The sequence below is a fragment of the Cetorhinus maximus genome, chromosome 6 (assembly GCF_964194155.1).
Source record: "Cetorhinus maximus chromosome 6, sCetMax3.hap1.1, whole genome shotgun sequence".
NCBI lineage: Eukaryota > Metazoa > Chordata > Chondrichthyes > Lamniformes > Cetorhinidae > Cetorhinus > Cetorhinus maximus.
In genome coordinates, this window is record NC_135884.1 from 27,674,028 (window position 1) to 27,700,628 (window position 26,601).

The following is a 26,601-nucleotide window of genomic DNA, read 5'->3' on the forward strand; positions in this document are numbered from 1 at the left end:
TAGACCCCTCAATGTTATACATCTCAATTAAGTCACCCGTAAGCCTCCTCTGTTCCAAGGAAAACAATATTAGCCTATCCAAACATTCCTCATAGCTAGCATCTTCCAATCCTTGCAGCATACCCAAATCTCCTCCACACCCTTGCCAATGCAATCACAACTTTCCCATAATATGGTGATCAGAACTGTACTCCATGCTCAAGCTGTGGTCTAAATAGTGTTGTATATAGTTCTAGCATGACTTTCCTGTTCTAATATTTCATGCCTTGGCTAATAAAGGAAAGGATGTCATATGCCTTCTTGGTCACTTTCTCAGCCTGTCCTTCTACCTTCAAGGATCTGTGGACCTACACTCCAAGGTCATCCTGTTCTTCCATGCTTCTCAATATCCTCAGATTTATTGTGCATTCCCTTGCCTTGTTGCAACTTCCAAAATGCATTGCTCTCATTTCCTGACTGAATTCCATTTTCCACTTTTCTGCCCAAACCATCCATATTTTCCTGCAGACTAAACTTCCCTCTTCATTGTCAACAACATGGCCAATTTTTGTATCATTTGTAAACTTCTTTATCATGCATCCTACATTTGAGTCTAAATAATTAAACAAACAAAAAGCAAGGAAACGAGTACTGAGCCCTGCAGAACACCATTGGTAACAGCCTTCCAGTTGCAAAACACTCATCACACCATTACCCTTTACTTTCTGCTGCTAAGCCAATTTTGGATCCAATTTCCCATTCTCCCTTGAATGCCAAAGGCTTTTACTTTTGTGACCAGCCTGCCATATGGGATCTTGTCAAAAGCCTTCCTAAAGTCCATACAGATCACATCTGTCACACAGCCCTCATCAATCCTATTTGTCACCTCCTCAAAAAATTCAAACATGTTAGTCCTCGGGCCATAGGAAATAGAAGAAGTGGGCCATTTGGACTCTTGAGCCTGCTCCACCATTCAACTAGATCATGGCTGATCTTCTACCTCAACGCCATTTACCCACACAATCTCGATATCCCTTGATACCTTTAATATCTAGAAACTTATCAATCTCTGTATACTCAACGACTGAGCCTCAACAGCTCTCTGGGGTACAGAATTCCAAAAAGATTCACCATTTCCGAGTAAAGAAATTCATCTCAAGTCCTAAATGACCTGCCTCTTATTCTGAGACTGTGTCCCCTGGTTCTACAGCCCCCAGCCAAGGGAAACATCCTACCTGCATCTACCCTGTTTGAGCCTTGTAAGAATTTTGTATGCTTCAATGAGTTCACCTCTCCTTCTAAACTCTAGAGAATATTGCCTAATAGAGCAATCCCTCCATCCCAGGGATCAGAGTAAGACATGACCATCCCTTAGCAAATCAATGTTGACTTTCCGCGATTAATTTATGCCTTCTGAATGAAGGTTCATACTTCTCTGGCTAGAACAACAGGGAAAAAAAAATTACATTGAGAATTTCAATTATTTCAAACCTTCCAAAACTGCTTTCTATATGCCCAGACTGCAATTACATAAATTATGAATATTCATGCTACCTAAACATATATGAACTATAATGACAGGTCAACCATTCCAAAATTTTCCATCAAAAAAATTGATCATAAGCAGATGTTTAATCTTTTATTGATATTAGACTGATTGGGAATGAAATATTCAGGGGAAAATTCTGCACTATAATTACGAGCATTAAATTTAACAACTCACATTTAAGTACTATACATGTGGCTGTTAAAGCAGGTTGATTTGTCTACCATGTCCACAATACTCTATGCCACAAATTTATTAAAATGGCATAAGTGAGTTTGAGTTGACTCAGTGCGCAAATTGACTCACACAGGCAACCTGGGTGTACGCCTGCATCATCTTTTGTATCAGATATCCACTTTCTATTTTGAATTGGCTACTAGCACATGTACAGCTTGTTCAATGTATTTTGGTGTGTGCATGTGGTTCCTGAATGCAAAATCTAATGAGATAGGAGCAGTTAAAAGGGATTTAGCTCCTGACCAGGCCAAGCTTCAGGGCCCACCATGTAGACAACTTTGAGCAAAACTCACACTGTGGGTACAGCTTTGTTTGAAATGAAATTTGGTGTGGAACTTATAAAATTAGTTATTTAAAAATTATTACGAGACTGAACATCTGAACATGCCAGTAGTACAACCTAAATTTCTTTGCCCAACAAAGCCTTTGGTCACCTCTCCTAATCCACATGATGGTTTGGCATTCACACTCTTCTCTGAATTGCCATGAAATAATTTTCCCCCCCCGAAAGTGTAACATAAATGCAACTTATTTTTGTATCAAAACACTTTATACCGTTCAACCCCAACAACAACTCCCTTATTTTTGAATTTATTTTCAGCATATTTCACTTCAAAGTACAAAAGTCATATTGATTATAAAAAGGACATAGGTAGTGCTCGAACTAGGCCAGGAAATGTAAAATTATCTCTTGGACATTCACTTGCATCTTCGCTAGCATCAAGACTGCTTGCTGTGTTAAAAGTACTTACCTCCATTAAAAGTAAATTCAATTTCAATTTAATTTTAAACTGAATTTAATTTTAAATTGTTGAACAGACTATACAGATGAATAAGGAAAACTGGATATCTCAAAACTGAATAACTGATGACTGGTAAAATCATTTGACAACTTGCAATTGTGAGATTTGAACTCTCTGCCTCAGTTGTTAGTTCAGTACCAAAAAGGCTAAGCTAGTTTATTATAACATTATTAAATGTAATTTACCTTTGTCTGAAGTTACAATATATCTCCGGTGTTCTAATGAAGAGTAAGGCAGTTCAGGATGTAGGGAAATTCTTGTAGCCATGGTAGTATCTGTTGAAATACAATATATCTATAATTTATTATATCTGCAGACTTCCTGTCTCACTTGACTTCCTATGCTACGTTTTATTTATCACTATTTCCATTATATATTCATGGAATCAGAAAATTATGTTCCTTTGTCTGTATTTATGGATGGAAACTTTCAATAAAAGTACATATTTTTCAGAGTTAACCATATGATCATTTAACAGACAGCCTTTTACCACAAATGCTATATTATTGGGCGAATTACCTTGCCTCTTCCGACCAGGAAGTGTTTATTTCCTAGGTGCAAAAAGGACAGGGAAAAAAATTGCTAAGACATTTGATGCCATGCATCTTTCCTTTCAACAATGCCCTGAGATTTCTAAGGCTTAACTGAGCTGTTTTCAGAAAATGAGCCTGCAGCACAAAATGGCCAAGACTTACTTAAACAGACCACGAAGGTGACTAATGAGGAAATGGAACTGTGGCCCTGGTAAAGTAGGCAGAACATGACAATATCTATATCTGTTCAGTAGCTTAAGACAATAAGGGGAGAAAGTTTGAAAAATATAATCAGAGATGGTGACCCAATAATAGATGTAAATACAGTTTAACCATGGCTCAAATTTCACACTGGACAAGCAAGCGTGCAAGATACTTGTGTTAAACATTCAAAAACAGTAGTTATTTACCAAAAATTTGTGAGTGTTTTGTCCATATTTTTGCCACCTCTAGAGTCAATTATTGTAAGCATCTTCTTGCCAGCTTTGCATGCTTACACTCCGTGAACCCTAGCTCATATAAAATTCAATCACCTGTAACCTGTCCTGCAGTCTCATCATCCCGATCCTCTCTAATTTACACGGACTCCCTGCCCCCTAACTCATTGGATTTAAAATACTTATTCCACCTACAGCTCCTTCAACAAACAACCCTCTCCAGGTCTATATCCCCTCCCATTCCCTTCAGTTCTGCAACTGAGGTTTTTTTGTTCTGTGCATCCTGTCTTGCACCCCCCCACCCCCCTCTGCACCCCCCACCCCTTACACCCCCAACTATGATGACAATTCTACTGTCTGAAACTTCCTCCTTAAACCCATCAACTTTGCCAATTGTCTGTTGAATTTCCAAAATTGCTATCAAAATCCACCTTTTTGACATTTCCTGCAACGGTTCAGCATCATTTTAATCCAGCTTATTTGTTCATTTTTCTTCCCTTTTATAAAGCATCTTAAGGCATGCCCTTTGTTGAATCATTAAATAAATGCAAATCATAGTAGAGATGCAGAGCTTCTGTAACCAAACTGAAAGCCAGTTTATGTTGAGTATTTATTTTGATTGAATTCTCATTCACACACACCAGAATTGAATAAGAATTTTCAGCTCACTGGAACCTGAAACATTGATGTAACATTTGTATAGTCTTTCTTCCTATCCCTGCACAATAGTTACCCAATTATTTCCACCCAAGAAAGTGAAATTATGCATGAATCATAGCGACTGTAACTACACTAAAAATAAAGTGAATAGATTTAATCAACCAAGAGAGAAGCACTAATCTATTTACCAGATCAGGTGACAGAAGGGAAGGACATCCAGAGCATAACATGAGGAGGATAGTTTAGCTTGAAGAATGAGGGCCCTGACATTGTTGTTCGAATATCTGCGACAGCAAATCCACCCTGTAAACCTGCATGAAAATTATAACTTTTACTTAGATGTAGAATCTCTTAACCATGATGTCCATGCCCAATAAAAGCTCATCAGGATAAATTTGTCTTCTTCTATCCATATTATTTTACGAATCCAGAAATAAAGATGAAAGAAAATTGGATACAGGAAACCAGTATACGATGTCCACCATACACTGTATTACATCTTCAGATATTCCCATTTGTAGAAGTTCTCAGTTGATGGCATGCCACACTGTGACGGTGAATCTTGCTGCTGCTCAGAAAATCTAACATAGCATTATTCATTTCAGCTAGATATTAGCTGAAAGCAATCCTGACACTATCAACCAATCACCATACAGGAATGGATTTCAGGCCCAGTCCAATGCTTTGACCACTATAACCATGCTTGCTGACAAACGTCTTTGTAACATTTACATGGCTGGAGATGCATTGTACAACATTGATCCAGATTCTGGAAAAAACACAGATAGCATAGCTTATAAAAATTTATGTACTGCTTAGAGCGTATGCAGTCAATTACATTATTGATGCAAGTCCATCCCATATGATTAAAAGCTAGTGCAAATCTCATCGGTATGAGCATGTACTCTTAGCACTCAACTCTTTGAAGATAGTCATTTATGTAATTATACTTAGCTTCAATGTGATGGGAACATTCTAGCAGTGGGAAACTGACAATCAAATCAGCCCATTAAAGGCTGTGCCAAGGTTGAAGGAAAACACTGCTTATAAATATGAGTAAAGGAAATTCAATGTACAGACATAAATCTGCAGCCAAGTGATGGAGCAGACCAGCCCCAAGCCCCCATTTTGTGCCTGAAGTGGAGCTGGTGCTGCATAAAGTGCTGCAAGTAGAGTGACCCTGTGAGCCATTCCATAGAACGTTGCCATGGCCACCACCGCAGCAGGACTGCAAGGAGGTGGAGTTGGGGCTAGAGCTGCAGCTAAACATCATAACGAGATACACCAGCCCTATACTGCTTGTATAGCTGCAAACAAGGCTATCCTTTCTGGTGACTCAGAGCCGTGAAGACTGTTACCCACAGTCATTGCCAGCGAGGTATTCCAAAGCCTGTAGCACCTTGAAAGATGCAGCCAATCAGGATATGCTGGTTGTTGATCATTCTGACATCCCTTGTTTCATGTAATATCACTCAAATTAGCACAGTGATTCGCATGGGTCAAGCATTCACATAGCATAAATTGACATAGAAGATAAGATATCAGTTGGCTGTGCCAGTTTCCTTTCTGAAGAGCAGCTTTTGTATTCACCAATTCACTGTCACTGGGCTAGTAAACCAGAGATACAGGGTAATGCTCTGGGGACCCAGGTTTGAACCAACCACAGCAGATGGCAGAATTTAAATTCAATAAAAATCTGGAATTACGAGTCTAATTATGACCATGAAATCATTGTCAATCGTTGTTAAAAAGTCATCTGGCTCACTAATGTCCTTTAGGGAAGGAAATCTGTCGTCCTTAACTAGTCTGGTCTACATGCGACTCCAGACGCACAGTAATGTGGCTGACTCTTAAATGCTCTCTGAAATGGCCTAGCAAGCTACTCAGTTGTATCAAACTGTGATGAAGACCGTAAGGAATGAAACCAGACGGACCATTCAGCATCGACTTAGGCACCAGAAACGATAATGGCAAACTCAGCCCTGTCGACCCTGCAAAGTCCTCCTGGCTAACATCTGGGGGCTTGCGCCAAAATTGGGAGAGCTGTCTCACACACTAGTCAAGCAACAACCTGACATCGTCATACTCACCAAATCATATCTTATAGGTAACGTCCTGGACACCACCATCACCATCCCTGGGTATGTCCTGCCCCACCATAGGACAAACCCAGCAGAGGTGGTGGCACATTAATATACAGTTGGAAGTGAGAGCCTCAACATCGACTCTGGACTCCCTGAAGTTTTATGGCATCAGTTCAAACATAGGCAAGGAAATCTCCTGCTGATTACCACGTACCATTCCCCCCCCCACCAACCACCACACTCTCCACCCACCTGCAACATCAATCCCCACCCACCCCTCCCCAGCTACTGAGTCAGAACTCCCCCATGTTGAACACCACTTGGAGGAAGTACTGAGGGTGGCAAGGGCACAGAATGTACTCTGGGTGGAGTACTTCAATGTCCATCAAGAGTGGCTCGGTAGCACCACGACTGACCGAGCCCTAAAGGATATAACTGTTAAGCTGGGTCTGCAGCAGGTGGTGAGGGAACCAAGAGAGAAAAACATACTTGACCTCATCCTCACCAACCTGCCTGCCGCAAATGGATCTGTCCATGACAGTATCGGTAGGAGTGACCATTACACAGTCCTTGTGGAGATGAAGTCCTATCTTCACATTGAGGATACCCTCCGTCATGTTGTGTGGCGCTACCACCATGCTAAATGGAATAGATTTCAAACAGATCTAGCAACTCAATACTGGGCAACCATGAGCTGCGGTGGTCATCAACAGCAGCAGAATTGTAGTCAACCACAATCTGTAACCTTATGGTCTGTCATATCCCCCACTCTATCATTACCACCAAGCCAGGAGTTGGTTCAATGAAGAGTGCAGGAGGGCATGCCAGGAGCAGCACCAGATATACCCAAAAATGAGGCATGAACCTGGTGAAGCTAAAATTCAGGGCTACTTGCGTGCCAAACAGCGTGAGCAGCATGCAATTGACAGAGCTAAGCAATGCCCACAACCAACAAATCAGATCTAAGCTCTTCAGTCCTGCCACATCCAGTCATGGTAGACAATTAAACAATTCACTGAAGGAGGAGGGTCCACATCCTCAATGATGGGGGAGCCCAGCACAACAGTGCAAAAGATAAGGCTGAAGCATTTGCAACAATCTTCAGCCAGAAGTGCCAAGTGGATAATCCATCTTGGCCTCCTCCAGAGGTCCCCAGCATCACGGATGCCATCTTCAGCCAATTCAATTCACTCCACATGACATCACGAAATGGCTTAAAGCTGTGGATAGTGTAAAGGCTATGGGCCCTGACAATATTCCAACAATAGTAGGGGAGACTTGTGCCCAAGAGCATGCCGTGCCCCTAGCCAAGCTGTTCCAGTACAGCTACAACACTGGCATCCACCCAGCAATGTGGAAAATTGCCCAGGTCTGTCCCGCCCACAAAAAAAACAGGACAAATCCAATCCAGTGAATTACCTTTCCATCAGTCTACTCTCGATCATCAGTTAAGTGATGGAAGGGGTCATTGACAGTGCTATCAAGCGGCACTTACTTAGAAATAACCTGCTCACTGACAGTCAGTTTGGTTTCCCCCAGGATCACTCAGCTCCTGACTTCATTACAGCCTTGTCAAAAACATGGAATGAACTCCAGAGGTGAGGTGAGAGTTAACATCAAGGCAAGTGAGCCATGAAGGAGCCCTAGCAAAACTGGAGTCAATGGGAATCAGGGGGAAATCTCTCTGCTGGTTGGAGTCATACCTAGCACAAAAGATGATGGTTGTGATTGTTGCAGGTCAATCAACTCGGTTCCAGGACATCACTGCAGGAGTTCCTCAGGGGAGTGCCCTTGGCCCAATCATCTTCAGCTGCTTCATCAATGATCTTCCCTCCATCATAAGGTCAAAGTGGGATGTTCGCTGATGATTGCACAATGTTCAGTACCATTCGCAACTCCTCAGATACTGATGAAATCCATGCCCAAATGCAGCAAGACTTGAACAATATCCAGACTTGGGCTGACAAGTAGCAAGTAACATTCATGCCACACAAGTGCCAGGCAATGACCATCTCCAACAAGAGAGATTCCAACCATCTCCCCATGACATTCAATGGCATTACCATCACTGAATCAGCCGCTATCAACATCCTGTGGGTTACCATTAACCAGAAACTGAATTGCACTAGCCATATAAATACTGTGGCTACAAGGGCAGGTCAGAGGCTAGGAATCCTGTGGTGAATAACTCACCTCCTACTCCCCAAAGCCTGCCCAGCATCTACAAGCATAAGTCAGGTGTGTGATGGAATACTCTCCACTTACCTGGATGAGTGCAGCTCCAACAACACTTAAGGAGCTCGACGCCATCCAGGACAAAGCAGCCCACTTGATTGGCACCCCATCCAGAAACATTCACTCCCTCCTCCACCGACGCAGTGGCCACAGTGTGTACCATCTACAAGATGTACTGCAGGAACTCACCAAGGCTCCTTAGGCAGGACCTTCAAAACCCATGACCACTACCATCGAGAAGGACATGGGCAGCACACACATGAGAACACCACCACTTGGATGTTCCCCTCCAAGCCACACACCATCCTGACTTTGAAACATATTGTCATTCCTTCATTGTTGCTGGATTAAAATATTGGAACTCCCTCCCTAACAGCACTGTGGGTGTATCTACATCACACGGACTGCAGTGATTCAAGGTGGCAGCTCACCACCAACTTCTCAAGGACAATTAGGGATGGGGAATAAATGGTCTAGCCAGCAACACCCACATCCCACGAATGCATAAAAAAAATTGTCTCTTAAACAAGATGCATTGATATCTCCAGAGGCAAATGCGTGTATGCTGGCACAAATCATCTTCTGTGCAGCCAAACCTACCTGACATCTCACTGTAGGTATGCCTCTCCTTGTGATGTTAGATTGGAGGAATCCTATGGGAAACATTGGTGCCAGTAATAGTACTGGCAACAATTTCTTTTTTTGCACAAAGAATTTGGCACAAAGTGTCATTAACAACACAACTGCTACCAGAAGTTCAAGATGATGCAGAAATGGCCTAAAATAATATGTCCTTCAAAGGAACTTCTGGCAGACTTCTGTTTCTAGCATCCCAGGATGGCCCGTTTCTTCAGATTTCTTGAAACTACAGTATCTTGTAAAATACTTTTGGAGCAGCAGAGCTGCAAAAGATTTTTCTAATCAATTGAAGCCGATATTTCGGGTAAAATTATCAGACAGTTAGCTCAGCCACTTCCGAAAATAAAAATAGAAGTGCAGGAAAAACTTGCAGGTCAGGCAGCATCTATGGAGAGCGAAACAGAGTTAACGTTTCAAGTCAAATATGACTCTTCTTTGGAAATCAGCCACTTCCTGGTTTGGCAAATTGGGATTAGACTGGATACCTCTTTTACGGCCAGCACAGACACAATGGGCCAAATGGCCTCCTTCTGTGCCACAAGTTTTTCTATCAACAAATCTTTGTTAGGGCACACCTCGAAAAATTGGCTTATAACTCACAACTTCAAAATTGCATAAACATGAATCAAAAGCAGCTCAAATCAGTCAGCAACTACCAAGTAAGAATGAATAATTAGTTGAAAAATTAAGCACTCAAATATGTGAAATCCTTCAATCCCAATTTAACAAGCATCAGTCAATTCACTGAAATTTTTCAGTTAGCAGCAGACCAGGGTAAATTTAACTTACTGATGTGTGTACCTAGACTTGATCTAAATGAGCAAATAATTCAGTATTATATTAAAAATCAATACAAAGACTATTGTTACATTGAAAACTTCTGTCAACCTGCACAAAATCTCATTGTAAAAGTGTGAACATTTTCCTGCAATGGTTTCTTACTCCTACAGGTGGCACAATGATAGAACTTTCAATTATAGACATCTCATCGCGCCCTCTATCTGATAAAGTGAATATGGTTTTGTAAAAAACAGATTTGTGTTTGTATGCAATTTCAAGTTCTGGTCTCTGGATGACTCTTGCATCATTGTTTTCCTTCTGAAATTCCATGTTTTCTCCCATGCAAGGCAAACACCTTTTGTGTTTTTAATCAATTTTAACTTCTTACTGATATTTCATGAATGGCACCAACCTATATTTTTCTACTTCCAGCAAGTTAATAGAGGTGTTCATTTATCAAGGAATATGACAGCGCAGATGGAAACAAATAGCTTCCACTGATTGTGATCAAGAACAAGTAGACATACATATAGATTAAATGCAAGAAAGAACAGTGCAAAGCTTTTTCTTTCTCCACAAAGGGGTGCGAAGCTGCAAGCTAGTGATTTAAGGAGGTACGTGGGACCACTACAATCTACACGTTCCCCTTCAGGTCACACACCACCTTGACGTGCAATTATATTGCTATTGCTTCATCATCGCTGGTTCATCATCCTGAAACTCCCTACATAGCAGCACTGTGGGAGTCCCTTCACAACACAGACTGCAGTGGTTCAAGAAGGCAGCTGACCATCTTCTCAAGGGCAATTAGGGATGGACAATAAATGCTGACCTTGCCAGTGACGTCCACAACGCATGAGTGAATGAATAAAAAATGGCTTTGCCAGTGTCACACATATTTTGAGAAGAAGGTTTCTGAAGAAACAAACATCATCGCTCCACATCCTCTGATCTCGGCCCAAAATTCAAACCCTCAACTCGTATAATTACACTTATCCTCCAACAAAATACCATTTCCCCCTACCACCTCCACCTTCACCGGTGACCATCCGTCCTGGCCTAGCTTAAATTCCGGTTCATTTTTAGCCTTATTTCCCATGACCGGAATCAATATTTCAAGCTCCTTCTCCCCATGACTGTCACCCACATTCAGGAGCAGGAAAAATGTACGGTGATGCAGGTGGGAAAGGAACTAAACCAAACAGTGAGAACCATAGAGGAACAAAGGTCCAGAAAAAAAGCTCAACATCAAGGACAGGCAAAACCATGATTTTCAGATATTATATTTTTGTAAGCAACTCAAAATTCTCTCTCTAGATAAAGATTAAAACTACAACAGAAAACTATGAAAACCTATTTATTACATCCACCCCTGAAGGGGGGAGGAGGTAATATTTTTGCTCTTGCTCGTTGGTCAATTTGTAAACAATATATCTCAAAACTAATGGATGGATTTCAATGAAACTTGGCACAGAGATAGGGTACAGCTCGAGAAATAGCTAATTAGATTTTCTGAAAATGCTGATCTAGATCCTAGAATTTTTTTTTTTAAAAGGATCCGTTAACATTGGGAGATAGGGTGAATTGAATTTTTTTTAAAGAATGTTGTGGGTTGTTTGGTTTAGAATTTTGTTGCTTGTTTTAGGATGTTGTGGATTGTCTCAGCTGTCAAAATGTGAACAGAGTTTTCAGAGCAGGTTGTTGGATGTCGATTAGCCTGAAGCCTCCTCCATGAGATGGAAGCTTTTAATCAAAATATTTATTTTTTTCAGCTTTGTAGTGACAGAGCATCACCAGGCAAGTAAAAGCTTCAAGGAAAAACAGCGTAATTGCAACAACATTAACAGCATGGCGGAGTTATGCACACTACTCAGTGCCTCTTCACTTGTTCTTTTATGTATTATGTATTGTTGTGATTATGAGCATTTTTTTTTAAGGTTTCAAAACTCACAAACTAAAGAGAATTCCTTTTAAAAAAAACTCAAATCGATTTGAAATCACTGAGATTAGAAAGGTGTCTACCCAACATGCTGGTGGCATGGTTCCTTTGGATCTCTTTCCCCACCTCCTCCAGCCTCACCGCCAATACATGCAAGGAGCTCATGGGCTTTGTCACAAATAGAAACCATCTGTTTAGCAGCCTCCGCCATTTCCCTCTCTTCAAGTTCACCAGGCAAAATCGGGTTTCTGCCTCGCCACAGTACAAAAACAGTTGTCAAAATCCCAAATTAGTATTTGACTGCCATCATGGTAAACTATCCTTCTTGGCCTGCCTGCAGCCTTTAATACAGTTGACCACATCCATCCTCCTCCCATGCCACTCATTCATCCAGCAGTATGGGACTGTCTTCACCCGGTTCCATCTTTACCAATCCAGTCATTGCCAGAGAACCCCGTGCAATGGTTTCTCATCTCCCACCACCACCACCCACCCCACCCATCCCCCTGCCCCCGACACCATTACCTCTAGAGTCCTCCAAGGATCTATTCTTGCTTCTCTGGGTGGCGGTGTAGCATTATTGGTTAAAGAGTCAATTACAGCTGTGAAAAGGGATGATATACTAAATGAAGCATCAAATGAGGCCATATGGGTTGAGCTCAGAAATAAAGAGGCAGTCACACTCCTAGGAGTGTGCTATAGACCCCCAAATAGTGGAAGGGAGTTAGAAGAGCAAATCTGTAGGCAGACTTCTGAGTGTAAAAACAATAGGGTAGTAATTGTTGGGGACTTCAACTACCCCAATATCAATTGGGATACAGTGTAAAGGGCACAGAGGGTGCAAAACTCTTGAATGCAGTTTAAGAGAACTTTTTTTAGCCAGCATGTAACAAGCCCAATGTGAGGGGGCACAATTCTAGATTTAGTCTTAGTCTTAGGAAATGAAGCTGGGCAAGTGGATGAAGCAGCAGTGGGGGATCGTTTTGGAGATAATGACCATAATATAGTTAGATTTAGCATTATTATGGAAAAGGACAAAGATAGAACAGGAGTAAAAATCCTAAATTGGGGGAAGACAAATTTTTACAAAGCTACGAGGTAAGCTGGCAAGTGGACTGGATGCAGCTATTAGAAGGAAAAGCTGTGTCAAATCAGTGGGAGGCAAAGGCGAGATTCTACGGGCACAGTGTAGACGTGTCTCCTCAAAGAACAAGGGCGGTACTGCCAAATTTAGAGCCCCCTGGTTATCCAGAAGCATACAGGCCAAGATAAAACAAAAAAAGAAAGCTTATGACAGTCACAAATGACTTAGTGCTGTAGAAAGCCGAGAGAAGTATAGAATGTACGCGGGGGGAATAAGTAAAAATAGAAATTAGGAAAGCAAAGAGAGGATACGAAAAAATATTGGCAGGTAAAATCAAAGAAAATCCTGAAATGTTTTAGCAGTACATTAAGAGCAAGAGAATAACTAGGGAAAAGATAGGGTCTATCACAAGATGTACATGGTAACTTGTGGGCTGATGCAGAAGATGTTGTCAGGGCTCTCAATCAGTAATTTATCTCTGCCTTCACTAAGGACAGGGATGATGCAGACATTCTAGTTAAAGAGGTGGTGTGTGAAATATTAGATACAATAAACATAGTGAGAGAGGAAGTCCTGGAGAGACTGACATCCTTGAAGGTGGATAAATCACCAGAGCCAGATGGATTGTATCCCAGGCTGTTGAAGGAAGCCAGGGAGGAAATAGCGGGTGCTCTGAGGATCATTTTCCAAACCTCACTAGGTACAGGCAAGGTCCCAGAGGATTGGGCGTCTGCAAATATTGTACCATTATTTAAAAAGGATGCGAGGGATAGGTCAGAAAATTATAGGTCGGTCAGTCTGACTTCGGTGGCGGACAAATTATTGGAAACTATTCTGAGAGACAGGATAAACTGTCAATTAGAAAGGCATGGTTGAGAACAGGGATAGTCAGCATGGTTTTTGCTAGGGGAAGATTGTGTCTTACTAACTTAATAGAATTTTTTGAGGAACTAACAAGGAGGATTGATGAGGGTGGTGCAGTGGATGTTGTCTACATGGATTTCAGTAAGGTATTTGACAAGGTCCCACATGGCAGACTGGTCAGGAAAGTGAGATCCCATGGGATACAGGGGAAAGTGGCAGGTTGAATCCAAAATTGGCTCAGTGACAGGAAACAAAGGGTAATGGTCGATGGATGCTTTTGCAAATGAAAAACAGTTTCCAGTGGTATTCCACAAGGCTCTGTGTTGGAAGCCTTGCTATTTGTTGTATATAGTAATGATTTAGACTTAAACGTAGGAGGCAAGATTGGGAAATTTGCAGATGACACAAAAATTGGCCATGTAGTCGACAGTGAAGAGGAGTCACTCCAGAATGATATCAATGATTTGGTTGAGTGGGCGGAAAAGTGGCAAATGGAATCCAATCTGGAAAAGTGTAAAGTAATACATTTGGGGAGGGCAAACAAAGCAAGGGAATATTCAGTAAACGGGAAGTTATTGAGAGGAGTTGAGGAGTGCACGTCCACAGGTCCTTGAAGGTGGCTGGACAGGTGGACAATGTAGTCAAGAAAGCATATGGAATGCTTTCCTTTATTGGGCAAGGTATTGAATACAAAGCAGGGATGTAATGATGGAACTGTATAAAACACTGGTGATGCCACAGTTGGAATTGTGTACACAGTTCTGGTCACCACATTACACGAAGGATATAATTGCTCTGGAGAGAGTGCAGAGGAGAGTAACAAGAATTACAGAATTGTTACAGTGCAGGGGGAGGCCATTCAGCCTATCATGTCTGTACTGGCTCTCCAAATGAGCATTATGACTCAGTGCCATTCTCTTGCCTTTTCCTCGTAACCCTGCACATTGCTTCTATTTAAATAATCATCTAATTCCCTCTTGAATGCCTCGAGTGAACCTGTCTCCACCACACTTACATACAGTACAATCCAGACCCAAAGCACTCACATCACATTTGCATGTTTTGTTGCGAGGGCTTGAAAATTGCAGCAATGAGGAGAGATTGGATAGGCTAGGGTTGTTTTCCTTAGAACAGCAGAGGCTAAAGAGTGACGATTGAGGTGTACAAAATTATGAGCAGCCCAGATAGGGCAGACAGGAAAGACCACATTACGGGGAGGACATGTTGCTCTGGAGAGAGAACATAGGAGATATACAAGAATGTTGCCAGGCCTTGAAATTTCAGCTATGAGGAAAGATTCAGTACGCTGGGATTGTTTTCCTTAGAATGGAGGAGGCTGAGGGGTGATGATTGAGGGGTACAAAATTATGAGCCGCCTAGATAGGGTAGACAGGAAAGACTTGTTTCCACTAGCTGAGGGATCAATTACCAGGGGGCATAGATTTAAGGTGATGGTTAGAAGGATTAGAGGGGACATGAGGAAAAACTTTTTCACGCAGAAAGTGGTGGGCGTCTGGAATTCACTGCCTAAGTTGGTCGTTGAGGCAGAAATGCTCAACTCATTTAAAAAGTACCTGGATATGTATCTGAAGTGCTGTAACCTGCAAGACTACGGACCAGGTGCTGGAAAGTGGGATCAAAATGAGCAGCTAGTTTCTGCTTTCTCTTTTTGGCCAGCGCAGACATGATGGGCTGAACGGCCTCTTTCTGCACCGTAGCTTTTCTAAGGTTCTATTATTTCATATCCACATTCTGCCCCTCAACAAAATCATCTGAAATGCATCAGGTTCTACAAGTACGCTATGACCCAACTCCACCTCACCACCACCTCTTTTGGCTGATTCCAAGTTGTAACACTGCTTGTCCAACATCCAGTACTGGATAGCAGAAATTTTCCCCAACTAAACATTAGCAAGACTGAAGCCATTGTCTTCAGTCCACATCACAAACTCAGCTCTTTAGCCACCAACTCCATCCCTCTCCCTGGCCATTGTCTGAGGATGAGCCAGACCATTTGCAACCTTGGTGTCATATTTGACCCTGAGATGAGTCTCTGACTACATATCTGGAATTCCCTCCCTAAACCTCTCCGTCTCTCTCCTGTTTTTTGAAGATACTCCTTAAAGGATACCTCCTTGACATATGTCCCGATATCACCAAACGTGGCGCAGTGTCCAATTTTGTTTGGAAAAGCTCTTGTGAAGTACCTTGGGGCCTTTCAGAATGATAAAGGCGCTCATAAGTGCTTTGCTCACCTGTCCATAAGAAATAACTACAGGAAGAAGCCTGATCATGACATGGATAGTGTTGATACAGCCATAAAGAAACTATTTCTGCGCACTCTGGCTCAATTTCCACCTACACAGTACTCTACCCCAAACACTATATATGGTTTCCACTCCCTGTAAACAACATCCCACAAGGTTGATTGGTACTGTATTTTTTCTAAACTATTCATAAAGGATTTGTGAGCTAATCTTAAGAATGAGTTTTGAACACTTACTCCTACCTTTGTCATCAAAATCAAGCAACATTAAAACAGCACACCCTGCTTCCTATTGCAAAATGAAACTCAAAATATGAGCATATCACTGAACTGGAGAATCTGGTGTTCAATTAAGGATGTGTAAAGTACCTTCAATAACACTTAAACAGCATCCTCGTATAAAACCCCACTTAGATGTGAAAGGTTAAATAATACTAAGATTATAACTTTTCACATTTCTAACATGCTCTTAACAATTCCTGTTTTTCAGTTTATCTTCAAGGCAAAGCCCCAAATTTTCAGACACTTTCATGAAAATATTAACAGCTTCACTGAAGGCATAAGTCACAACTGGACTTGCTCAGACTTCACCATAATTTGAAGCTAATTAAGTGCGGTGTAAAACGTTGGTTTCAGCAGCTATGGCAACAACCACAATTTAAAATCTCACTTCTTCAAATGATGGAAAAGCAATTGTATTTAAACTTCCCAATCAGCCCTAACAGAAACGTACAAAAAGATAGCACAACAGGGAAATAATATTGAATTGCAAGTTGTTTACAATCTATTTAATTTCATTATTTCTAGCATTATATAATTTTTAAGGTTTGATCAGCCACAAGTTACAAAATAAAATTATTTCACGTCGGGCAAATATAGGGAATTAATTCAGTTCAATAAAATGACAGCCTCTGCTATCAATAAATGAAACAAACTCAATTATTTCTCCTTGTAAATTACACACATTATGCTTAGGAAAATAACAGAGGATTATTCAGCTTAGTACTGGTTCTAAAAAACTTCAGCTGTACTGCTTGTGAAAATCCAAATAATGAGCATATTCGCTCATGACCTTCCTCATATATACTGCACGGTCAGTGGCCATTGTGATCTTTTTAATCCAATTGCCAAAAGAGCAAGCGTTTTTCCTACAAAAAAGCAGGAAAGTAGTACAAACCCTGAATATTCCAATTCACTGTTGCTGAATTTACCTCCAGTGATAAATTGAGACACTCAGATACGAATTGAAATTATTTAAGCTAACCATTCCAAGCAAAGAAGAAGCAACTATACGTGGCAGACAAAGTCATGATAATAGGAGTTTGGTCACAATTCAAAGTACAGAATCATGGAACTGTTACGGCGCAGGAGGCCATTCGGCCATCGTGTCTGCACCAGCTCTCTGAGCATTTTAACTTAGTGCCAATCTCCTGCCTTTTCCCCGTAACCCTGTACGTTGTTTCTATTTAAATAAATCATCCAATGCCCTCCTGAATGCCTCAATCGAACCTGCCTTCACCACACTTCCAGGCAGTGCATTCCAAACCCTAACTACTCGTTGTGTGAAAAAGTTTTATCTCACCTCGCGTTTGCTTCTTTTGCAAAACACTTTAAAACTGTGCCCTCTAGTTCTTGATCTGTTTATGAGCGGGAACAGTTTCTCCCTATTTGCTCTGTCCACACCCCTCATGATTTTGAAAACTTCTTTCAAATCTCCCCTTAGCTTTCTCTTCTCCAAGGAAAACAGTCCCAACTTCTCTAATCTTTCCTCTTAACTGAAGTGTCTCATCCCTGGAACCATTCTCATAAATCTCTTTTGCACTCTCTCCAATGCGTTCACATAGTGTGGTGCCCAGAACTGTACACAATACTCCAACTGAGGTCTAACCAGCATCATATGTAAGTTCATCAAAACCTCCCTGCTCTATGCCCCTATTAATGAAGCCTACAATACTGAATGCTTTAGAAACAGATCTCTCTACCTGTCCTACCACCTTTAATGGCTTATGTACATATACAGTCAGGTCTCTCTGCTTCTGCACACCCTTTAGAATAGTATCCTTTATTTTATATTGTCTTCTCATATTCTTTGTATCAAAGTGTATCACCTCACACTTCTCCGCATTGAACTTCATCTGCCACCTATCTGCCCACTCCACCGATATGTCAATGTCCTTTTAAAGTTCTACACTGTCCTCCTCTCAGTTTACAAGTCTCCCAAGTTTTGTGTCGCCTGCACACCAAGATCTAGATTATTTATATATAATCAGGAAAAGCAAGGGTCCCAATACTGACCCCTGGGGAACTCCACTACAAAACCTTCTTCCAGCCCAAAAAATACCTATTAGCCATTACTCTCTGTTTCCTATCCCTCAGCCAATTTTGTATCCACGTTGCTACTGTCTCTTTTATTCCATGACCTATAACTTTCCTCACAAGTCTGTTGTGTGGCACTGTATCACACACCTTTTGGAAGTCCATATACATCACATCAACTGCCTTGCCCTCATCAACCATCTCTGTTACCTCTTCAATAAGCTCCAGCAAGTTAGTTAGAAACGATTTTCCTTTAATAAATCCATGCTGACTCTTCCAAATCAATCCACATTTTTCCATGTGACTATTAATTCTATCCTGAATAATTGTTTCTAGAGGTTTCCCCACCACCGAAGTTAAACGGACTGGTCTGTAATTGCAGGGCAGATCTTTACAACCTTTTTTGAACAAAGGCATAATGTTTGCAAATCTCCAGTCCTCCGGCACCTCTCCCGAATCCAGGGAACATTGAAAGATTATTGCTTGTGCCTCTGCAATTTTCACTCTCACGTCTTTCAATATTCTTGGATGCATCTCATCTTGTCCCGGTGCCTTATCAACTTTAAGTACCGACAGCTTATCCAATGCCTCCTTATCAATTTTAAACCCTTCTAGACTGAGTTTCTTCCTCTGTCACCATGGCCTGGGCAGCTTCTGCCTCGTAGGTAAAGACAGATACAAAGTATTCAGTTAACACCTCAGCCATGCCTTTTGCCTCTATGTGTAAATCCCCTTTTTGGTCCCTAATCAGCCCTACTCCTCCTTTTACCACCTTTTTACTATTGATGTGCTTATAGAATACTTTGGGATTTCCTTTTACAAGAAAAAGTTTATATATTTTCTGCATTTATCTACAAGACTGGATGGTCACTTTAAGTGTGTTACTACAGACTGTGCATTACATTTTCTAGGCATGACTAGGAATTGAAATGCAAGGAAAAGCAAGCCACAGTTAGGAAAGTGCACATCGCACACATGACACTAATTTCTACTTCAAAAACCTAAATTTCATTTAAAATGGGGAATTAGTATGTCAAAAGGGCTTCACAGTTACTATTAAATTCAACCAGAAAAAGCTATATGTTTTAAATTAAGAGGCTAAGTTCAAAGATAAAATGGAAAGTGAGGAGAGATGAGGAAAAGATGGTGGGGTGGTAAAAAAAAGGGAGATGGAAACAAGGCTAAGAAAGTAGGAAGAGGAAGTGGAAAATGGGGGACGATCACAGAGCAGAGCTCAGAAAATAAGGGATAGAGCAAACAATAGGGAGATTGCACGGAACGAGGGAGGAGAAAAAAAGCAGGGGAGAGCAAGGCAGGATAGGGAGAGAAAAACAGCATAAGTAACTTAGTTCCAAAGCAGTTTCCAAGCACAGTATTGAAACTTGAAAATGAACCCTTGGATGTAATTTGTCTATATTGGATATCAGGGAATTTTACCCCCAAACTAATCAAATGAAAAGGTTGTACTGGCACAGAATCAGCATTTAGAGTGTTAATTCCATGATCGGTCATTCAAACAGGGAATGCTGGTTGTGAAATTTATGTCCTCAACATTGGTAAGAGGGGTACTGGAGTGTCTATAAATAAATTGCAAGAGATAAGCGGCAGCTTTTCTCCATACGTACCGAGTAAAAAGCAGTCCCATTGTAAATTAAGAGTCAGGATCTGTGTCTTTGTCACAGGGCAAAAGGCTCTATTTACCTTGATGTTTAGTATAATTAAATTTGATGAGAGGCACCATTTTCAAAGGATTTGCTTGTGTGATAGAAATGAAAACGTTTTGGTCATGATTTTTTTTGTCATAGCTCTACAAATTGAAGTCAGATTCACTGACAGAAAGTGATTTAGCTTATTCTGTTATATAGCATCAACAAGATACATTGGGATATGTGGTGTCAGCTAAACAACACAAGGATCACTGAGTTTGATATGGGCAAGGAAGAGATGTGGGATAATTTTCCCTTTTTTCCTACCTCTCGACTGACCGCAACAACCCCTGGTGTGTTGTGACTTTTAAGAACAGACTTTCTTGCAAACTTAAATCAAAAGAGAGGATAAATGTTTATTTTCACAACATCTGAAATATAATCACAACAAATACCCACTCCCCTCTAACACCAAGAATCAATATTATACTCTCTCCCCAAAAGGCTTGGAAATTCTCTTTCAGTTCACGGAAGGAAAAATGAAGGCCTCTGGTGATGAACTCAATCATATGCCAAGCAATAACTAGTTTCTGGCTTTTCAGTTGAAGTTGCAGTCAAGCCTCTGCAACGAAGGAATATAACCTTGCAGGTAAAAAGAATTAGCCCCACTTCTCTGCCTATGGTGGATTTTTCAGGCAGAGTCCTCTCTTGCGCTGGGCGAGATGGCTTTCCCCTAGTCTTCGTATCCCAGACTTACTCACTGCTGTCCTTGTGGATTAACGAGGTATTTCCAATCACTGGCCAGTTTTCCATGTGACAATAATATCAATGTTTTCCACTGGCCCCAGAATGAGTTGACGGCTAACCAATTTATCACACAATGGAGGATGCTTGGTATCCCATCAACATTCCAGCCATAAATAGCCTCCAAAATGTCTTCCCTCAATTTAGTCTACTGCATTCGCTGCTCCCAATGCGGTCTCCTCTACATTGGAGACACCAAACGCAGGCTGGGTGACCGCTTTGCAGAACACCTTCGGTCTGTCCGCAAGCATGACTCAGACCTCCCTGTCACTTGCCATTTGAACACACCACCTTGCTCTCATGCCCAGATGTCCGTTCTTGGCCTGCTGCAATGTTCCAGTGAAGCTCAACGCAGACTGGAGGAACAGCACCTCATCTTCCGACTGGGGACTTTACAGCCTTCCGGACTTAATATTGAATTCAACAATTTCAGATCATGAACTCTCTCCTCCATCCCCACCCCCTTACCGATCCCCCCTTTTCCAATAATTTATAATTTTTTAACAACTATATTTTTTTCTTTTCCCTCCTATTTTTAAATTTATTTCAATCTATTGTTTCATCTCCACCTTTTAGCCCATTTCGATCCCTTCCCCCCGCCCCACCCCACCCCCATTAGGGCCATCTGCTACTAGCTTGTCCTGCTTGCTACCCTTAATGTCCCCATTAGCACATCCTTTAGATAATATCACCACTGTCAACACCCCTTTGTCCTTTTGTCTATGACATCTTTGGCAGTCTCTTCTTGGCTTCCACCTATCACTGGCCCCCTATCGAGCTCTCCTGTCCCACCCCCTTCTACCAGTTTATATTTCATCTCATTTCTATATGTCTTAGTTCTGATGAACGGTCATACAAACTCAAAATGTCAACTGTATCCCTCTCCGCAGATGCTGTCAGACCTGCTGAGTTTTTCCAGGTATTTTTGTTTTGTTCCAAAATGTCTTTATTTATAATCCCACCCTCATGAGGCCAGCGAATCTAACAGTTACTTTATGTCTCTTCAATTGAAATGGAGAGGAGCAATGATCAACACCTGGTAAGGCCATTTACATTTTTATGTAACTTCCCCAAGATACGCCCAGGCATGTCTGACCCTATGCCTGTACAGAAACCACAAAAGAAGTCACCTGACTCCTTGGATTCCATTTCATCAAGGTGAACTGCCGATATTTTATATTCCTTTAAAAGGTACAAATGTCCACTGTCTTCATACGGTCACGGGCATGTGACGCAAGCGTAACAAGATGTTCACATCCGGTCTACCATAGGAAAAGGAATAGGCCATTCAGCCCCTAGAGCCTGCTGCGCCATTCAATTAGATCCTGGCTGATCATCTATCTCAATGCCACTTTCCCACACTATCTCTATATTCCTTGATATCATCAGTCTTCAGAAATCTATCGATTTCTGTCTTGAACATGCTCAATGATTGCGATTCACAGCCCTGTAGGGTAGAAAATTCCAAAGACTCACCACCCTCTGAGCAAAGAAATTCCTACTCATCTCGGTCTTAAACAGCCTCTTATCCTGAAATTATGTCCCCTGGTTTTAGACTCACCAGCCAAAGGAAACATCTTATCTACATCCACCCTGCCATGCCCTGTAAGAATTTTGGAAGTTTCAGTGTGGTCACTCCTCATTCTTCGAAACTCAAGGGAATATAGATTCAGTCTCCTCAATCTCTCCTCTTAAGACAATCCTGCCATCCCAGGGATTAATCTGGTGAACATCTGTTGCATTCCCTCAATGGCAAGTATATCCCTCCTTGGATAAGGGGACCAAAACTGTACACAATACTCCAGGTGAGGTCTGATCAAGGCTCTATACAACTGCAGGAAGACATCCTTATTCCTGTACTCAAATTCCCCTTGTGACGAAGGTCAAAATACCATTTGTCTTCCTAATTGTTTGTTGCACCTGCATGCTAACTTTTATTGATTCATGAACAAGGACTCTCAGGTCCCTTTGGACACCTGCACTTCCTAACCTTTCGCCATTTAAGAAATATTCTGCCTTTCTGTTTTTTCTACCAAAGTGAATCACTTCACACTTGTTCACATTATATTCCATCTGCCATGTTCTAGCCCATTCGCTTAGCCTGTCCAAGTCCTCGTGAAGCCTCCTCACAACTTACGTTCTTACCCAGTTTAGCGTCATCAGCAAATTTGGAAATATTACAATCGGCCCTCACATCCAAATCATTTAAATAGATTATGAACCAGCACCACCACTTGCTATGTTTTTTCTCGCCCTGCCCAACCCCACTGCCCCCCACCATGAGAGCAAAACTATAATTACCTCTGACTTGTAAAGAGAGTTATTAATTTTCAAAGCCGTTTACAGCAGGCTGACATTTTTGTTTGCACTGTACTTAAATAATTCACTACTTTACTGCATGCCTTTAATATTAATTAGTTGCGGTATCAACCTGTGACTGGTAAAGCCTATAAAGCTATTGACAAGATCTTCATTCTTTTTTTTAAAAAAAGGCATTGAGAAGCATTTAAATTTTCTACCATCATGACTTACACCAGCTATGGAATTCCCATGAGGAAAACTACATCTCAGAATTTCAAAACATTTTCAGCTTAAAAAAATTCTAGACAGTAGAACCTGCCACACAAGTTCTGCAATCTAAGAGTTAATGTAATTCACCAGATTTAAGCAGCAATTTATATAATATACAGAAATTCTAATGTCATCTGTAATAAAATCCAACAGGATGCCATTCCCTCTTCCCAGAATACCATCTATTGTTGCTGCAATATCTTGTCCATCCTATCATATCTGCATTTATTTGAATGGGAAACTTTCGTACTTCATTAGTGTAGATTTTTTAAAAACTTGTGTTGATAAATACCAACGACCAACAAATTTTGCTCTACTTGTTTTCCAGACAATTGAGTGGTGAGTCACAGAGTAACTGAGAGTTGATGTGTTGCCCAACAACTAAGTAATAAGACATGTAACAGCAACACAAACACGGAGCAGAAATCTGCTGCTTTCACACCAATGTTTGACAAGAAAACATATTACTGTGCCTGCCAGAAAATGAATTTTCAAACTAAGTAATCGCATTGATGTATACAGCAACATCTTTGTCTTCATTTGTTTAAATTCATTTCTCCCAATATGCATGAATAGAATGCACTACCTAGTAGCAAATAATACAATTGGTATTTAACAGTCAACAGGAGTAACTTTGGCAAATAGAATCCCAAATAAAGTCAAATATTTGCTGCACAGCGCTACTTTCTGCTGACTTTCAAATAAAAGAACTGCACCCAAGAATACGCTGATACAGGTCATTAATTTTAACTGTGGATTAACATTTTAAACAAGTAACACAGCAGAAAAGTGTAAAGCAAGTATGAAAGGTGAGACCGAGGATACAAAAATGTGTGGTGCTTTGCTCCTGGCTGAAGTACAGGTACATGTCCTCCAAGAATCTCTGTCACTTACCCCAATGGAGTACTTGGGATCAGGGAGAGATTTCGTCTCCATGAAAGCATTGTTATTTGGAGTACTATTTTCCATGGATATTACTGGCAGGTGTTCACACCAGACATCACAGGTATTGTGATGTCCACAACGATCCATCAGGACATTAGTTTAGAGACATATTCTTAAATAAAGATGAGCAACAGATCCTTTTTAGTCAAGGCTATATGGGTCGACTTCAACATAATTTGTAGAAGTGATTTATTTTAAGCACATAAGAGTTTCCTAACTTTTCCAAATCAGAGCATTCGATACCAAAACCGGCAATTCCATAGATGAACACGGAGGTGAAGTTTGCAAACATCTCACTGATTCTACATCAAGGCAAGTCATTCTGATGTTCCAATTTAGAAATTCTAAACATGGTCTAAATTTGAAACCCGATTACTCATGCCTATCAGACACTGCCATGACTCATTCTAGAAAATCAGGAACAGCCTACAGTAGTTACAGTTGTGTCAAACCATTGACATGTACCATAGAGCCATAGAGAAGTTACAGCACAGAAAGTGGCCATTCAACCCATTGTGCCTGCTCCAGCCATAAAGAGAGAAAAAAGATAGCCACTAATTTTTAATCCCACTTTATAACCATCAAATCTTTTTCATCCCCAAGAGTTACATTTTGCTGAGAAAATATTTATAATTTGATTACCTCTAAGAACAGATTCCCCAAAATCTTGTCTTTTCTTTCTAATGGTTATTCAGATTCACATGTGAAACCCCTTTATACCAAAGTCTAGTTTCAATTTTCCAGTGGTTAAACATTCAAATGGCACTCAACAATTTCTTTCTTTGAAAAGTCTATGCCTGTATTTTTAAGAATTGAAAATGCGCATGTTTCACATTAGCATAGAGTTACATTTTTGGAGTATTTGATTATTACATTTCTTTACTCCTTCAACAATAATACCATAAGCAGGAAAAGCCATGTTCACCCATACATTCAGATCCTATTTAGCATTTTTCCAGAATTACTTCAAAACTGCCCCAAAGTCAGCTATTAGCCTTCCCCATCCTTTCTTTTGAAATGTTCAGATTTAGAACTTGCAGCTTCTTGGGTGACCTGGGCTGCTTAAGTATTAGACTGGGGGAAATTGCTGGCTTTCCATATTTCGTAAGTACAATTTTCTTTATTGTTTATATGCTTTCAACAACCACCTGATTCCAACCAGAATTTTGAAGGCTTTGCTCATAAAGCTACCAGACAACTTCTATTCCCAAACTACAGACTTCCCATTCTTTCTTCCCCAAATTATGATATTCTTAACAAAAACAGCCTACTTTTCATTGTTGACAGGAATTATTTTTGAAACATTTTCTTAAAACACAATAGACTGACAAGAACCAAGCTACTTTTCAACTACATATTTCATCAGTAATCAAATGTATATTTTCTCTCTTTGACAGTGTACTTTCTAATTGATAGAATTTGTGTCATTTCAAGCTCAGTGTTTAATTTGATTTTCACCTTTTCATCAGTCTTAGAATTTTAAATGTTAGTTTACAAAAAGAAAATCAATACTCCTGTGCACATCATTATTGCAGTGGATTCTTCACAACCTAGGGAAACTACACCCCTAATTCTGATGGCCCTGAAGATTTCCAGTATTTTGTTTCTATATCATATTTCCAAAGTTGTAGGTTTTATGACAAGGTTAGATTTCTAATTCACAGTAGTCAAGCCAACGGTACACAAATTGACTCACAGGTAGTTTATTCATCTGACTATTTCTCTTTACATGGGTTTTATTCTCATTGAATTCAGATTAGTCAACATTGCGAATCTCAGTTGGATCAGAAGTAGCGAGAGTAGTAATGCATTTGGAATGAATTGAACCTTGTCACAGAGCACAGCTATGGCTTGTAAAGTAGAAATCGTGCAATAAGAATCCCTGTACAATGATGGAAACATGTACACTGGGGACCCCTCTTGCTGCATCCTGTTATGCCACTTAAAATTGGCATCGTATGTGATCCCCAAAACTTAATTTTTTTCTACATAAATTGATACAAATAGGAATATTTTACTTATGGTGATGGAAACTACTTTTCCTGCTCTCAAATTCCCTAGAAAATGTTTGCAATGTGATGGAGATATCTTGACAAAACAGAGAAATAAGAAAACAGGAGGAAAATCAAAAAGGATAGACAAAGAACAAAAAACAAGTAAACCAAGCTACAGCTGCAATAGAATATGCAGTGATTTTGTTCATATAATAGAACTTTTTGAATTAAATTGACCT

The 26,601-nt window shown here is 40.6% G+C and overlaps 1 protein-coding gene across 5 annotated transcripts in view; it reads right to left on the minus strand.

The window, feature by feature from the left end:
- Positions 1-26,601, minus strand: part of ptpdc1a (protein tyrosine phosphatase domain containing 1a) — a 148,426-nt gene that overhangs the window by 64,695 nt on the left and 57,130 nt on the right. For 4 of the 5 annotated variants that reach the window (XM_078543469.1, XM_078543470.1, XM_078543472.1 and 1 more), the window contains one exon: positions 2,751-2,840. In XM_078543469.1, the coding sequence (XP_078399595.1) occupies positions 2,751-2,832 (82 nt within the window). In that variant the 5' untranslated portion in view covers positions 2,833-2,840. Of the gene's footprint in view, positions 1-2,750; positions 2,860-26,601 lie in introns of all 5 variants that reach the window. The other variant, XM_078543471.1, reaches the window with a different exon arrangement.